Below are 16,106 nucleotides of genomic sequence, written 5' to 3' on the forward strand. Positions count from 1 at the left end.
CAGTGTTGTTCTAAGGAGGGGCGGGGAGAATCTTAGCAATTGATCAAAGGTTTCTTCTTGCACCCCAGGGAGGGCGTGTTTAACTTCCAGCACAAATTAATGCTTCCTGAGTTACTTGCAATAGTCTGAGGCAGGGTCAGGGTCTGTGCAGCTAAACGTACTTCACTTAATATCCCAAATTAAGCAATCTTAATTCCTGTTTGGGATAAGCAAGAGAAGAGCGTGTCCAAAGCTCACTTTACTTCTGTGCAACCACAGTAATGCCCAGGTCATGTTGCTTTATGCATGTAGTAGTCTAAAATTTTAAATATACATAATGTGTGTCTGTGTATATGTGTGTGTATATATATATATACACACATGCGCATACTAGGTGCAGCAGAAGCCATAGCTTCTTATTTAAAAAAAAAAAAAAAGTGACTGTGCTTTGTTCTTGAACTGTTTTAAACTCTGATACCACTGATTACCAGAACTGCAGGTAGTGAACGGGTGTCTCAGTTCTGAATTTTGCTTACTGCTGGTTGGTCTGAAAGCAAATTTTGAAATTTGCTTAGTGTTGCTGAGCCCCTGTTAAGAGAGCATGATGGAGGATATTATTTCTATAGGGCCACTGATGTATGCAGGCTGTTGTGGGCTCCCTAGCTAAGTAGAAATGGAGTATCCACAAGATAGGAAGGGATGAACTTTACGTAGAGAGGTTCGAGGACTCTCTTGACTAGATCAGGTATTATTTAATGTATTAAGGTTGTTCTTTCTTGAAAACAATACCTTTTTAAATTTTGTGTGTTTTATTTCCTTTTAGAATCATAGAATCATTTAGGTTGGAAAAGACCTTCAAGATCGAGTCCAACCATCATCCATGCCCACTAAACCATGTTATGGAGTACCCCATCTACACACTTTTTGAATACCTCCAGGGATGGTGACTCAACCACTTCCCTGGGCAGCCTGTTCCAGTGTCTGACAACCCTTCCAGTAAAGAATTTTTTCCTAATATCTAACCTAATCTCCCTTGCTGCAGCTTGAGGCCATTTCCTCTCATTCTATCTCCAGCCACCTAACAGAAGAGACCATCACCCACCTCACTACCACCTCCCTTCAGGTAGTTGTAGAGAGCTATAAGGTCTCCCCTCAGCCTCCTCTTCTCTAGACTAAACAGCCCCAGCTCCCTCAGCCACTCCTCATAAGACTTTTCTTCATTCTTTCTTTAAGCTATGTGAAGAGGTTTTATGTGAAGCTATTATTTTGAAAGAGAAACTAGGCTAGAGGCCGTATACAAAGGGACCAGTGATTGAGACAGTAGTAAAGGAATATTCCAGGTTTAGTTTGCTGCTCTCTGAAAAGCTTCTTGAGGATCTTAGGTGGGTTTATCTTTGTCTTGGTACTGGTCTGAAAAATAGTTCTAATTTTGTATTTCATGTGTTGCGTGCTAAGTGCCTGAACAGTTACGAGGTTCACTAAAATAAACCAACACAGGTAGCTAAGTAATTCTCATTTAAATAAGAGTTTCCCCAGTTTTTTTTAAAGCAGAGTGTAGGGTTTGACGAAGAGCAATAATGAAAAAAATGAGTAATAGATTTTAAAAATCCTCGGTGTAGAGATCTGAGTTTTTCTCTAGTGCTGATCACTTTTAATTTATATTTTTATAGGACCAGCTGACACTGACCTATCATGGCATCCAACAAATTTGTCATTAAGGTAAGTAGATGTCATAGGTTTCATTAAAAAAAAAAGTAGTCTGTAATACTGCTTAGAATATGTCTACGTTGATTTTGAAAGTTAATGATGAAGAGGTGCATCCTTCAGGCTTCTGGTCATAGCAGTGTATTTTGTATCTGCTTTTCTCTGTCTTTGGAAGCAAACTTCTTGAATTGCTGCTGTATCAGGGCAGAATGTGTCTGAGGTCAGCTGAAGATTAAAATTGTATAGCTACAAGTGGTTAGTTGTATAGTTAGAATTTGAAACTGCATGAATTCTCAGTACAACAGTATTTGCCACCTGAAATAAAATTTAGGGTTGATTCTTCTCTTACTGTAACCTTGCAATATTATTCATGTACTTCCCAGATAAGCTAAGAGTTCCTGGTTTAAGGTGTAGCAATGTTCTTAAAGTATTTATCACACTTGACTTTTTATTTGCATCTTTTTTTGCCTCTTTTCCCATTTTCAGGGATTAGTTGTCTTACATCCAGTAAAATGCCATTGCAGTTTACTCTATAAACAGTTTCTGACTTTTGGTTATGTATCTGAACAGTAATGCTTTTCAAAACATTCTGTAATAAATATAGTGCTTCATAATCTTCTACCATAACTATATCAGCTTATCAATAAATAAAAGCAATTGTTCAGTAAAAATTGTGAAACCTTCTGTTTTGACCTTCTCTCTTGTTTCTCTGTTCCTGTATGTCTAGGGTAGTTTTGGTGATGCATACATTTCAGAGTGATTAGCACAATATATTACTCTCTTGGAAATGTTTTTTCTAGTAGTTTTCTTAACAGGAGAGACTTTTTCCTCTGTGTATTAGCTTGTGTGTTTTGGAGGGCAGCTACAAAAATTTCCTGACTGATGAGGCTGTGGAAGCTGTTGAAGCTTGGTTTTGTGGGTAACCAACCTGTTCAACAAGCAGACCAAACAATTTGTGTGTGCTGTGTTCTTTTCCAAGGAAAACTGCTGTCATTTAGTGGGGCATTTGCTTTAATTTTTTTGCTGTTTAACATGATTGTAAACCTTAAATTGACAGTATCACGTCTATACTACTCACTGCTTCTGAATTCATATAGGAGTTAGGAGAAATATCCTTGATTTTGAGCACATTTTAACTGATACTCTGAGCTACATGCCACTGATGTGGGTAACAACAGGAGCTGAGGCTGAAGGCATGGTTTTTCTCAGCTGAGAACTCTTGATATTGTTGATATTACTGTAAGTGCCCAAGAAAACAAGTGGTGCAAGTTGAAATATCTTCACTAGATAAAAAGCCTTAAGATATTTGATTACTGACCTGTATTATTACAGCTTGCTGATTCAGCACAGGCACTTTACTGGTCTTCAGCATGTACCCTGGCAATCACTAAGTAATTTAACATCGCTGACTATCTGAGCAAATGGATAGGTTTTCATTGAGCATGCATTTCTAGGTGAGCAATATCACAAATAAAACTTTTGGGAGTGTCAATGACATACAACTTTATTTTCTTTCTGATAGTATTTTAGAAATGAGAGTAAGTTTTTGCATTTACCAAATGCTGAAAATTAACTTTGCCTTGACTAAAATGTATCAAATATATAATGTGAATATGTGAAAAGCTGATTGAAATTCACTTTGTGCACAGATGCGTAATGTTTTACTTGTTAGATCAGGGATTTTGTGCGTGAATTTTTGCTGCTTTACATTCACTGGATTTGTATTTAACGTGAATATTCCCTTTCTAAAGACTGTTCAACTTTCACATAAATTTTTCAAGGAAGATCCCTGTGCAGAAGATTCTCCATTAAAAGGCAGAAAATACTCTCACTCCTCTCTGCAAGGGGAGTATAGGAAATACTATATACTTTCTTCTAGGTTCCTCATGTTTGAAATTGATAGGGGTATTTTACTGAGTCTGAAAATGTTTCATGCGTGCCTCATCTTCTACATTCTCTACTTTTAAGTTTTTAGATTTTGTAAGCATGTGTATGTTAATCTTTTTGGCAAGAGAATGAAAAGTACAGCTTATCAGTCTTTCAAGTCTTAGCTGACTGGAACGTAATTAAGAGGAAAACACAATGTGTTTAATGGCTTCGCTTCTTAACAATGTATTTTATATGAGAATCTCTGTACCTCCAATGTAATGGTCAATTATTTTCAGTAGAGGGAGTAGTTGGCCTATTTTTCAAAGGCGAGCCTAAGCTTGGTTTTATTGGCAATTAAGAGCGATTGAAATAAAATAATTGATGCAGTAAAATAGCTTTAAGCCTTAATACAAAAACTACAGTTAGGTCCTAAACACACTTTCTTCACTTGCCGAGTGGCTGGATGCCATAGTGTTCTGATGTGCAATAGATAATATTTTATGCAAGTTAATTTGATCAGCAATTTTCAATTTTAGGGCATATTGATACTTCATAAAATGGTGCATGGTAAAATACCCCCAAATCTGGAAAACAAGACACATGAATTTAATTAAGCTTTCTCTGTATGTTGCAAAAATATTTCATTGCTGTTCTGAGAAATAAATCTTAACTTTAATTGGTGAGGCTTAAAGCAAAATCATGAACTCTATATGGATTTGAAAAATAATATCACTAGGGCCTTGTTTAAAACTTTGGACAAACTAGAAAGAATTGCTCTTGCAGAATTGTGTAAATTGACTTTATTCATGCCAAACTGCAGAACTAAATATAGTAATTTTTATGGCTGTAACAGAAAAATTTCATTTACTGTTTTCTGCAATTCATTCATTTGCCAAACACTGAAGACTTTAAGTTGTTACTAAATTTCAATAGCTCAGCTCAAAGGGAAGCTTTTTTTTACTTTGCTGTTTCCTGCTTTGAGAAATGAAGATCTCTGTTCCGTCTGAGATTTGTAAGCCTTTGCTAGCACATATCTTAGATTAAGATAATTATAGTTTCAGTGTTCCCTCAGGTCATCCAGCACACTGCAATCGATTTTTCAGCAGTGTTCCTTGTTATCAATTTAAATTATTGCATGCAGGAAGTGTATATGAAATTTTTTGGTCCTTCCTCCTTCAAACTTTTTGCTTGCTTTAAATTGCAAGTTCCTTTGAAGCAGTGAGCATATTTTTCTTTTTTGTATTGAAAGCAAAGATGGAAGTACTGGAAATGATTGGACAGAAAAATGACAGTACGACTGTAATGTGGTCAATTTTCCCCTTCATTTTGCTTGTGTATGTATCCTTTACTTTTTTTATGTTGATGTATCTTAATGTAATCATTAAGATACTGATTTATAACCAAAGGCATCTTAACATCTGTCTTCGAATATCTTAGAAGTGCTCTGTGAAAGAAAATGTACATAGAAAGAATGTTGATTGTAGGCCCTAACAGTAGGTAGAAGGAAACGGAAAGGTATCTTCCTGTCAGACAATATGCTAGTATGTACTTACAGCACAAGTACATATGGGTCATTTTCGGGTCTGCTCACAGGCCTGTAGAAGGTATTATTGTGTTTGGTCTGGAAGAAGAAAATGAGCAGTTTATTTTGAAGGGGTCTTTTTTGATATTTCCATGTGTGTTTAAATATGTTAATAGATTTCCAGTGCTAAAGCTTCACCATGTTTCTGGCCGTTGCAGTGCTTTCTTTTTTTAGCTACCAGTTGAACTGTAATACAGTGATAGTATGTCAACAAAGATTGCTGTATCAGATATGTCTGTTTGGATGATTCTTAGGTGACATCTAAGGGAGCTAGGCAGATTAAAGTTCACATTTCTGTGAAGTATGTCCATTGAATTAGCTGATCAATATTTTTGTAAATATCTTGCCCTGTGAGAAAGTGGTGTGTTTGCTGCTGCTTGTGGGTTGTTTGGAGAGAATAAAACCAGGGAGATGAGCAGGTTTCTTATCTAATTTTTAAATTTTCTCTGATCCCATATAATGAGTAATGGAGGATAGTAAATGCATTTTACTGCTATATTAAGTCCATAGATGCATGAATGCAGTGCTCTAAAGTGGAGAGTGAGAATAAGGAATGCTGTTTTGTGTTTAAAATATTTTTTTCATATGTTGTGACAGCTCAGAGTTACTACAAACTGATACTACAGATGCTTTTTTTACATACATAGTTTTGGTCTTGTTAGCATACTGATTTTTAGTTTGAGAGCTAGGTTTTATTAGATAGTGCTTGGTTGAAATGACTAATAAATACAATATTTTCTGATGTCCGTTTTGTTTTCCCCATTGCAAAACTAAGACATTTGTACATAAAACTCCTGTAGTTGGAGTACTCACAAATGTTTCAATAGAAATGTGTTAAGATTAGGTGTTCTGTGATTAGATAGAATTTGTAAAGTATTTTAAATCTTAAAAGGAAGGTACTAGTGTTCTCCAAACTGATTAAAGGTTGTTGAATTTTAAATATACTGTATGCTCTTATATTTGCTTTTGGGGTCTTTAAAAATTAAGAAATAGCTATATTAACCATTAAATAGTGGTTTTCTAGAGATGGAGTTCTCCTAAAGTGGCATTGCTCAGAACAACTATAAATACAGGTGGTTGGAACTGTTATTATCAAATAGCATCATACACTTCACTGAGCTGTGATGTTCATTTCTGTATGAATGCATAAAATATGATACTTATCTAAAAGGGCTTAAAAATCTTAAAGAAGATGATAAAAAGGGACTGTGGGGGAGTATGGTTTAAAATAGGAAGTAGAAAACAATAATAGTGGATGGAGGGACATCTATTTACTTCTCTTTCTTAATGCTGCATTTAATTCCCAGTTTCATGGGACCAGATATGGAATGACTAAAGTGATGAGTAAATAAGTTCCAGAAGAAAGAAAAGAGGAAGCTGGGGAGGGGGGGGGGGGGGGGGAAATTAAGTGTACGATCTAATTCTAAACCTCCTGGAGTCAATGGAAGTTTCCTCGCTGACCTCAGAGGATTAATTTTCAAGCCTAAGGAAATGATGAGTGGATGAAGGAGTTGAGAGATTAAAGTGTTAGCAGAAGGAGAAAGGAATAGGAAGCCAGAGGGATAAACATCAATAGTGGAAACACTGCTTTCACGGGGGATCACTTCAAATAAAGAATAAAAGGATGGTTCAACTTGCATTACTTTTTCTGGTAAATCAGATAAATCTGATTAGTTTTAAAAGTACCATTTGTGCCAGAAAATCAGGTTTTTGCTAACTGTGAACACTATACTACTGTAGCAGTGATATGGGATTCTAAATACACACCATACCAAGTAATACTAATTAGTAATTAATTCAAAGATGTAATGTCCATGATATTTGCCATATGCCTTACTTCTGACCAGCACTACCATATTTTACACCTCCACTGTTCTGCTTCTTTGGAGATCTTGGTGGTGCTGCCTGATTGACCTCTGAGTCTAGCAGTGAAGAAGGAAGGGATGGGAAACTTAGAAGCAGGCTTCAATCTCTTTGAGTCCAACAAAACATCAGGGCTTAGCAGACATGCTGCATGGGGTCACTGAATGTCTTTAGGTCCTGGGAGAGGCTTCAACTTGTGCTGTAGGTGAAATTCTTCAATTCTTTCCAGTGAGTTCATATGGAGGTTAGTAGGCTGGGAGGTAAAGGGATCCATGTTTCATATAGTACCTGTTAATGTCGTGTACAAACAGTTTAATGATGCAGTGATGCAGTTTTTGCTCTTGATGTTAGTATCATGAAAATTTAATATAAAAATTTTCATATTGTTTCATGTGGCCTCTCCCCACCCTGGACAATGTAGATGGATTCTGATATGTGGAAGAGACACAAGTGTGTTCTGACTGGACTATGGAGTAAAATGGAGGAGACTGACAACACATTTTTATTCTTTCCCTGTGTTTCATCCATGTGGTTCACAACTTCCTTAAAAGGAGTCTATTTTTAAAAGCAAAATTATTGCTTTCTTTTCAATTCTCAAATAAAAGCTTCGTTTCTGGACATTTTGTGTTCACTGCAGCACTTACTCAACTGTGACTTTGCAGTATTTTTCTTGACTCAACAGCCAAACTTTTCCTTAAATAATGGTACCACAGGACATGGCACCCTATTCAGTATTCTGCTGCAGTCATGGCTAAGCATGAGTGCTAATGACGCTCAACTGTTGTGAAAACCCTTTAAACTGCTGATAAAATGATGACTCATGGTCACCTTATGAAAACAGATTCATTACCATGACTCCAGAAACTTTAGATCCCATGTGTTTCACTTCCCACACTAGTTCTTCTAAAAGGGATGACGATGCAGTTTTTTTCTAACAGTTGACAGCTGCTCAATGAAGCTGTGACAATGTGGTTGGCAAAAACTATAAATTCCAGACTTTTTTAATAATAGTTTAAGGAACTAAAAATCTGTATGAGCTGTGAAGAAGTCACCAACATTATTTGCAGTGTTACTTGGAGTGTTTTCTAATTAACTATACATTTTAGATTTCATTTACCACTACTGAATTAAGTTCTTTTTAAAGTGGATCTGACCCAAATCTCACTGAAGTCAATGGGCTTTGGATCAGAGCCTGTAGGAGTATATTGCTAGCACACTGTAGCTTAACTAAGGACATACTAATTTATTTCAAAACCAACCTTCCTCAGTTCGGTTTATCTGTCTTTTTTAAACGCAGTCTGTTTGTTTATAATGTCAATGTCTAAAGAAGTTAGGTTGGAAAAATATTGAAAAGTGATACAGCCAAATAATAAAATATAAATCAGTTTTCCAATATGAAAAGAGTAAAATGAAAACCCCTGTGTTGTTGGCTTGTGATTACCCAAGGGCTGTGAAAAGATGGATAAAGTGAAAATAGAACTGTGAAAAAACATTAAATTGGACTTTAAGTGTGTATGATTCTATGTTATAAAGCAGAAAAAGGTTCTTGACAAGTTATTGAATGTAGGGTAGTGTGGGATGGTTCACTCTTAAATGATCAGGAGTTCGACTGGTGATTTTTGTCTTACGCTAGTTTCCCTCTTTTGATTGGAAATATTTCTAACTTGAAATGCTGTGAGACACCATGCTTAAGAGAATCAAAATATTAAGTGATTTCAAATGTGTATGATTGAAACTTTTGCTAGAATGGATAATGTTGGTGTGTGTATGGGACCAATATAAAAATATTATTTTTTCTTTCTTTTTAAACAGATGTTGACTAAGTAAAATTCATGCTTCAAAATTAAACATGCAGACTCCTACAATTTCTTTAGTTCTGTCTCCATTTCTGTTTGTTTTTTTCCATTTATTTTCCAGCTGACTAATTTCAAACTTATATGATGGACAGCATGTATTTATTCTGTGCTAAAAAACGGGACTCATCTAATTGGAAAAAGAATGGGTCTGATCAGAATTGAATATTACTTTCAGATAGTGAGGAAAAAAAAGCCAGAAACAAGATAAATTTCTTAGATGCTATAATATCAGTCATACAAACTATGTCAACAAATTATGTATGGGAAAGTCATGGCTTGTTTTTGTGGTGCTGGGTTTTTTTTTTTCCCCTGAATCCTTCTCTGCTATTTTCATCACCACGAGCAGTGTGGTAATGAAGAGGCAAAAAGTTGCAGATTTAATAAAGAAATTTAGTAATAATGTCAGAAACACATTTGAAAAACAAGCTACAATATGGAGTGAAGTGGTACCTTAATTGACAAAAAAGAACTACTACAGAAGGCAAGTTCTGTAGAGTTTGTCCATATTCTAGCCCTTCTGCTGTTATGCATTGTTCTATCCTTCTGTTTTTTAACGGAATCTGTCTACTTTTGCCTCTGTGTGATATTGCTTGGCCAATGAAGAGAAAGAATATATAATGAATAAAAATCAGATTAGCTGTGTAGGTTCATTTAGTCATACAAAGAAATGGTAAATGAAGATAGGTCTTGCCAAGCCATGGTGTCTATACCTTTGTAGATCAAGCTAACCTATTTTTTATTTCCCTGCTTCATAGAGTGCAGTATTTTTAATGAGGCCTACACAAAAGACAACTCTGCCTTCTTACCTCAAAAGAGTATTTGTAGTGGAGAGATTTTGATTTGGGAAAGTGAGGAAAGAATAGTTTGTGGTCTAGATCATGTGCAGACAGGTTTGAACCAGAATCTCAACTTCAGTGATTTGAGTGATGATCTTTTCCTGTTGGCTGTGTATACTTTGCTAGGGAAGTATGGTCCATTTATGAAGCCTTAAGAGCAAGCGTCGTCTGTCTTGGTTTCATACTTTCTCTGCTATCCATGTGTTTTACAGACGGATCCTCTTGCATGAAATGCTGAATCAACAAGCTTCAGCAAAACAAAGATTTTATTCCTTTTTCTATGTCACTTGCCATGTACACATTAAATAGCATTCAAGTGGAGAATCTATAAAGATGTTGCATCAAATGCACATTGAAGAATAATTAGTTGTTAGTCTTGAGGGAGAGCAAGGAAAAGAGCAGGGGTAAGGAAGAATGGCATATCACTGATTTCCATGTAACAAAATGTGACACAGGCACAAGAATTTTTTCTCAGCAGTTTTCATATTGTTGGTGACTCTATCCTCATTTTGCTCTAAAAACATGTGCAATAACTAAACTAAGCTCTATCCCATGTGCAAGGTTCACTTTGCACAGCCCTGCTTAGTTTCCAGGAAGTAGTAAGGTGCCTGGCATATCTGACACCACTCAGCTGGTGAAACAATAGTTTATATAAGATACAGTTAAATACAGCCTTTCAAGTTCAAGCCAATGTTCTCCTATTTTAAACTCAGCGGGTCGTCTTTGTTCATTGAATATACCAGTGATTTAATAGCACTCATAATTAACCAAATATACATGGTTGTGGTTTATCCTGCTTTGTATCATACAGATAAAGGCTGATAGAAGAGAAGTATATAGCTTTGAACATAAAGTATTTGCTGAACTAAAGAGTTGGGAAAGAGCTAAGTCTTCGGCCATTAAAGAGGATCTGTTCAATGTCGAGATCCTAGGATTTGACAGTCAGTGGAGTCATGCAGTATATAACTTTTCCTTCTTTATTTTGACATTCCTACAGTCCAAAAATAGGAAGGAGAGTAATACAAGTAGCACTACCATAGTGCATTCTCTTGCCATAATAAGGTAATCTTCAGTAATAGAAAACAAACTTATAAAGGGTTATTCCCTTTGTGGTATTGTCTGCAAGTCTCTGGTTCTTATTTTGCTGGGTGTTAAACTGTCACATAGTCGCAGTCCATGTCTTGGTGAATTTACAAATAATTTAGATGATAGGAGTAAGTCTGACACATCAAAAGTTGAAAATGAAGCCCACAATTTAAAAAAGCAATCAACCAGAACATATTCTCACTTCAAACAAGTGCTGAGTACTGAGTGTTTGTAGTAGACTATGAAATAGACTGAATATTAGTGACTGGTGATTACATCATTGGGTGCTATGGGTGTCCCAGTGGAGAGAAATCTTACAGAAGGATTTGGAATAAAAGAACAACACTGGTTTATAGATTTCTTCAGAAAATTGTTAGAATTTGTCATTAGTTTTAAATCTTTATACGTCAATTTACACGTCTTTCACAGAATTGAATTGAGTATTTTATTTTGCTTTTATTCTTTGGTGAAAACAGAGGGTGCTGTTTAGAGATGATCTTAAAAGACTTAAAAAAAAGTTAAGGAAAGTGTTTCTTTGCCTATATCCCTTCTTCACCCTGATAATTGGCAGGAATTGTGATTTGATTTGCAGAATGTTTGGAGGGTACAACTAGGGGTACTTGCTGATTATGAATTGAAAAGAGATTTAATTACAGATGCCCAGCATATTCTATATAGTTCACAAAACTCTTGTCTAATTTGAAGCCATTTTCTGTAGGGCTATTGGAGATGGTTCATATGTCATCGTTGTAATTGTTGTTGTTTTAGAGAGGCCTACATTATTAAACATGTAGGAACTGTTGGGATTTAGTCTGGTTTTGTAAATTCCTATTTGAATTGATACAAATAAAACCGATACAAATTTTGGGAGGGAAAAATCCAGTGATGAAGAACACAATAAAAAATACTCTAAGTTCAGAAGTGTAATGATATTCAGCTATCATTAGAACTTACTTCTTTGTTAGATTATCTTTTGCAAGCAGCAAGAAATCTCACAGTATATCAAGCTGTAGAAAATCACTTAAAGCTCTGTTGTTGGTAGCCAGCGTTGTGACAGAGTGAGGCAACTGTTGTTCATGTACCATTATGCGACAGCATTTCTACTGTAAGCTGAGAAAATGAAGGTGGCAAAATACTTTCCTGATTTTTAAGTTGGGTAGGCCATTCGATCTATGACAAAGTGTTATGGGTACCACTGATGATCACAGACTGTTAAAACATAATAGAAAGTTTGATCTTCACCATGGACTACAAATTCAAAACTAGTTTAGAAGGTGAAAATACTTCTGGAATTACCAGCAGCATTACTTGTTATGTTCCTTGGAGACCCACATATAAGCAGAGCCTTGCTTCACATTCTGTTGCTCTGCCAATTTGGTATTCCTCCTTTGTATGAGTCACCAGGAAGAGTAGATTGTCAAACACTTCAGCTTTTCTTATTAAGAAGCAAAAAGTGGAGAACCTCAGTATCACTATTAACTCTCATTAGCTGTGGGCTCTTACATGGACCTTTTTGAGATGATGCCTGAATAGTAATACAGAGCTGTGCCTACTCTTCAGAGAGTACAGGTGTTCCTGAAGTAACTTCAGCTTGTATCTTCCTTCTAAGTATTTCTGTTCCATGTACGAAGTGGTTGTGACTTTAACACCAGACTTTATCTACATAGATAGTAGTGACTTTAAATTGATGCAAATGGTAGTTTCAGAATAGGCAACATAATGGTATTTAAGAGGGTGGGCTCATTCACCATGAACATCTACTTTATAGTTATGCCCAAATCAAAATCCTCACTGCTGCTGATGGCTGTCATCATATTGGTACTTGATTTTGAAATATTACTTCTTTCTCTTTGGATTGCCACACAGATTTAGTGGTTAAACCTTGATCAGTAAGTGGCATGCTTGTTTCTCTAATTTGACCATCTGTGAAATCAGTTCAGTGATCCTCAAGATGTTTAGATTAGTTCCCTTGTCTTTCCAGTAACAGTTCAGACCTCTTCAAAAAGTCAGTATGCTACATGTTTAAATGTTATAGTAAGACATTAGTCAAATCTATTAATGTAATGTAGTTTAAATGTGATGCTATCTATTATTAGTGTGGTGAAAAACAGCAAGGTGTTTTTTCAAGTTCTGTTGTGGGCTGCATGATGGAGGTTCCCATGTATTTAAGGTGAAGATTCCAGACTTTTCCACAAAGTGGAAAGACTATGAAAATTCTGTTCTGTGAGAGCTCATTCTCAGCAGCAAACATCTCCTTTGCTTTTATTTTCATGTTTATAACAGCACCTCATAGGGACTTGCAAATTGGACAGAACTAGGGGAAGAAAGAGTAAAAAAAGCGGCAGGGTCGTGGAACAGGTTGTGGAAGGTCAAAGTCGGATGGGGGAAGCAACTTCGGAGAAGCTTTCACTTGTGTAAGTGCTGTTGAATAGCAGGGGTGTATGTTTAACTTTTTAAATTGTGCATAAACTGCAGATTATAAGCATGAAAACACAATAACACGCCACTAATATTCTAAGGAACAGATTGCATGTGAACAGGTGAGGGGATTGGAATGATTATGCTGCTACCTAAACGGAAAGAAAATCTGTCACTGAATACTTGTGTATTCTGGAGTTTCTTCCTGTGACTTCCATAGGAAGCTTCTGCAATCTGGTGTTACACAAAATAAATCCTGAGGCCTGCCTTTGTTGTTTGCAGCTGTCTTCAACCAATCCATTAATGTTTCTGGACTAGACCAAAAGCTGAATGTTTACAAATAATTCCACACTGAAGAAGTGCATAGTGTAAAGCTTTGTTTAGCTAAAAATAAATAAATTAAAAGAAATGAATTGTTAAAAGAGCCCAGTCGTGGTGGGATACATTTCTTGCATTCCTCCTTTGATGCAAGATGAAGTTTGACCTGATTGGTCAGGTCTAGCTGGCCAATGGCATAAAAGCAGCAGGCACTAAAATACTTCCTCCATGTTAGGGATGGAGGAAGCGGCTCCCGGGCCGTGAGTGCGATGGACGGCGACCCCCCGCTGGTGGGTGCGGGCCGCTGCCGGGGCGGAGCGGGGGGAGGCTTCAGCACCCGGCCCGGCTCGGACAGCGGCTCTCCGCCCTGCGCGGCCGCGGGCGCCTTCCCCGGCGGTGGGAGGGCTGGCCCGCTGCCTGGACTTGGTCCCACTTCCCACCTGGCTGGCCGGTGTGGACGCGGGAATCGAGTGATGCTGCTTGGTTTCTTCCTCCCTGGTACAGTTTAGTTCACTAGGCGCGCTCTTCAAAGTCAGAGGGATGGAAAGCAGTGTTAGTTCATCTCAGTTCTGCCTAGTTACAGAGCCATACTGCTTCCCATGAGGAAACTCAGAAGAACCCCTTTCAAGGGTCATTTACTGTTTGTTTTTATAGTGAACTACCCTTCATACATGTTTCGTTTCTAATGACTTCTTGATCATTTTTCTGATTTGGGAAGTAGACTTTTAAAGACTTCTGGTGATGTGTTTATTTTTCTTAAATGCTTACAGAACAGAGACACAACCTCCTGAGGCATGTGTGTCTCAAATGGAATTAGAATGGTCCCACAGTGTTAATTCTGTTCATTCATTATATCGCTTGAGTTTTTCTCTTCTAACTTTAATCCTGTAATTTTAGAGAAGAAAGTATTTTGAAGAACCTTGGTTTCCATGCACACATTAAAAATACCAACAGGGTATAAGGATATGGAAAGCTTAATAGGTGATTTCTCCTTCACCTTCCCGTATATGCAAATGAACATTAGGGAAAACAAAGGCAAATAGAACCAGAAACCTGTCTTTCACCTTTTTACACCCACATTCTTGATAACAACCTTGTACTTTCAATCTGTCTTTTTTTCAATGACATCTTAGAAATTTCAGCCATAGGTACGTGGGGTTCACAGATATGTGCTAGCAAGATGATGGCCTTTGCTTTTTATGGCTGGCTGTGGGAGGAAATCTCAATTAGTGTGAAAAATATTGAGAATTCTTGTATTGAGTGATTGAAGAAAATATTTTTGATTTATACTGCATACTTGCCTTTTAAAGTTGTATGTTTTATTGCTTGACATAGAATGGGAAGATGGGACAGCTTGATACGCTTTGGCTATGGCAATCTTTAGATATAAGTGTGTGAATGATAACGCTACTAATTGATGTCCCTGTGTTGCAGATAGCTTGCATCTTTTTTTCCTTAATGGTTTCACAGTGCTCTCCTCAGTAAATGATGAGAGCAGTAGGGCTTTATTTTTTATTAAAAAAAAAAAAAAAAAAATTACCGCTAGTTGCAGAACACTTTCTAGTGATTTCTAAGTAAATTAGCAACAGCAATTCACAGCAGCAATATGCTGTAAAATTTTTTCAGCAAAAATCTGCTAAAAATAAGCAAATTAGAGATTTAAGACATACATGTACTACAGCTGTGATATAATAGTTACAGTTGTAATGAAAATTAGTATAATTTAATACATCTTGCATGCAAAGAGAATATGAGTGAAGGTACCATAGTTTCAGGATGTCTTGGTTTTTAACGATGATGATGTTTGCTATTTTTAATTTCTTGATTGTTTTTTCCAAATTCTTTCCCTTTCTAATCAATGTAAAGGGAAGAAAACTTAACTCTTGTGAAGTACGAGTCCTCTGTTTACTTTTAGAAAAGCTTTGTTTCAATTTATTTATTAATTAATTTTATAAAATGGGGTAAAGATGTAGGTATGTGTGTTGTAATGCTCATTTTAAAAAACTTAAATCTCTAATATTGACAGCCTGGCATTCATTGTAATTATAATAGGTTATTTCATGCTGTTTCTCTTTATATTCATGGTTATGATACTGAAATGTTAAGACCACACACAGACAACAAGGTCTCTAGCCACTTACGCATGTAAACAGTCTGGCTTTTTACAAAGTGGAAAAATATTTCTTGTGCAGTATTTTAACATGATCAGCATGTTGAGGCTCAATTTGCAACTGTGTCAACATTTCTTTGGCTGTAACCATTAATTCTGTAGCCTCTTGATAATATGTAAAATGTGAAACTGGTTTGTTTACTACTGGGATGTGTCAGCAATTACTGTCTGCATTTAGCTTAGTACTTTCAAATAGATAGTAGATCAAAGAATTATTTTGCATCATCATTCCGGTTTTACTAAAACAAAGGATTACTTTTTTTTTCAGCAGTCTTTGGACTCTTTAACGGGACATTGGAGCAATAAATTTCATAAATACTGTTCTTATACATGTTTGATGTTAGTAGGCACAGGTACAATATATTAAATAAGATTCTGCACCTACTATTTTACATGAATTTAGCTATAGAGGCAGGAAAGTACAC

At 36.3% G+C, this 16,106-nt stretch overlaps 1 protein-coding gene across 4 annotated transcripts in view; it reads left to right on the forward strand.

The window, feature by feature from the left end:
- SLX4IP (SLX4 interacting protein) overlaps positions 1–16,106 on the forward strand; it is an 81,495-nt gene that overhangs the window by 5,029 nt on the left and 60,360 nt on the right. For 3 of the 4 annotated variants that reach the window (XM_075035463.1, XM_075035466.1, XM_075035465.1), the window contains exon 3: positions 1,650–1,698. In XM_075035463.1, the coding sequence (XP_074891564.1) occupies positions 1,672–1,698 (27 nt within the window). In that variant the 5' untranslated portion in view covers positions 1,650–1,671. Of the gene's footprint in view, positions 1–802; positions 976–1,649; positions 1,699–16,106 lie in introns of all 4 variants that reach the window. The other variant, XM_075035467.1, reaches the window with a different exon arrangement.

Source organism: Buteo buteo, chromosome 9 (assembly GCF_964188355.1).
Source record: "Buteo buteo chromosome 9, bButBut1.hap1.1, whole genome shotgun sequence".
NCBI lineage: Eukaryota > Metazoa > Chordata > Aves > Accipitriformes > Accipitridae > Buteo > Buteo buteo.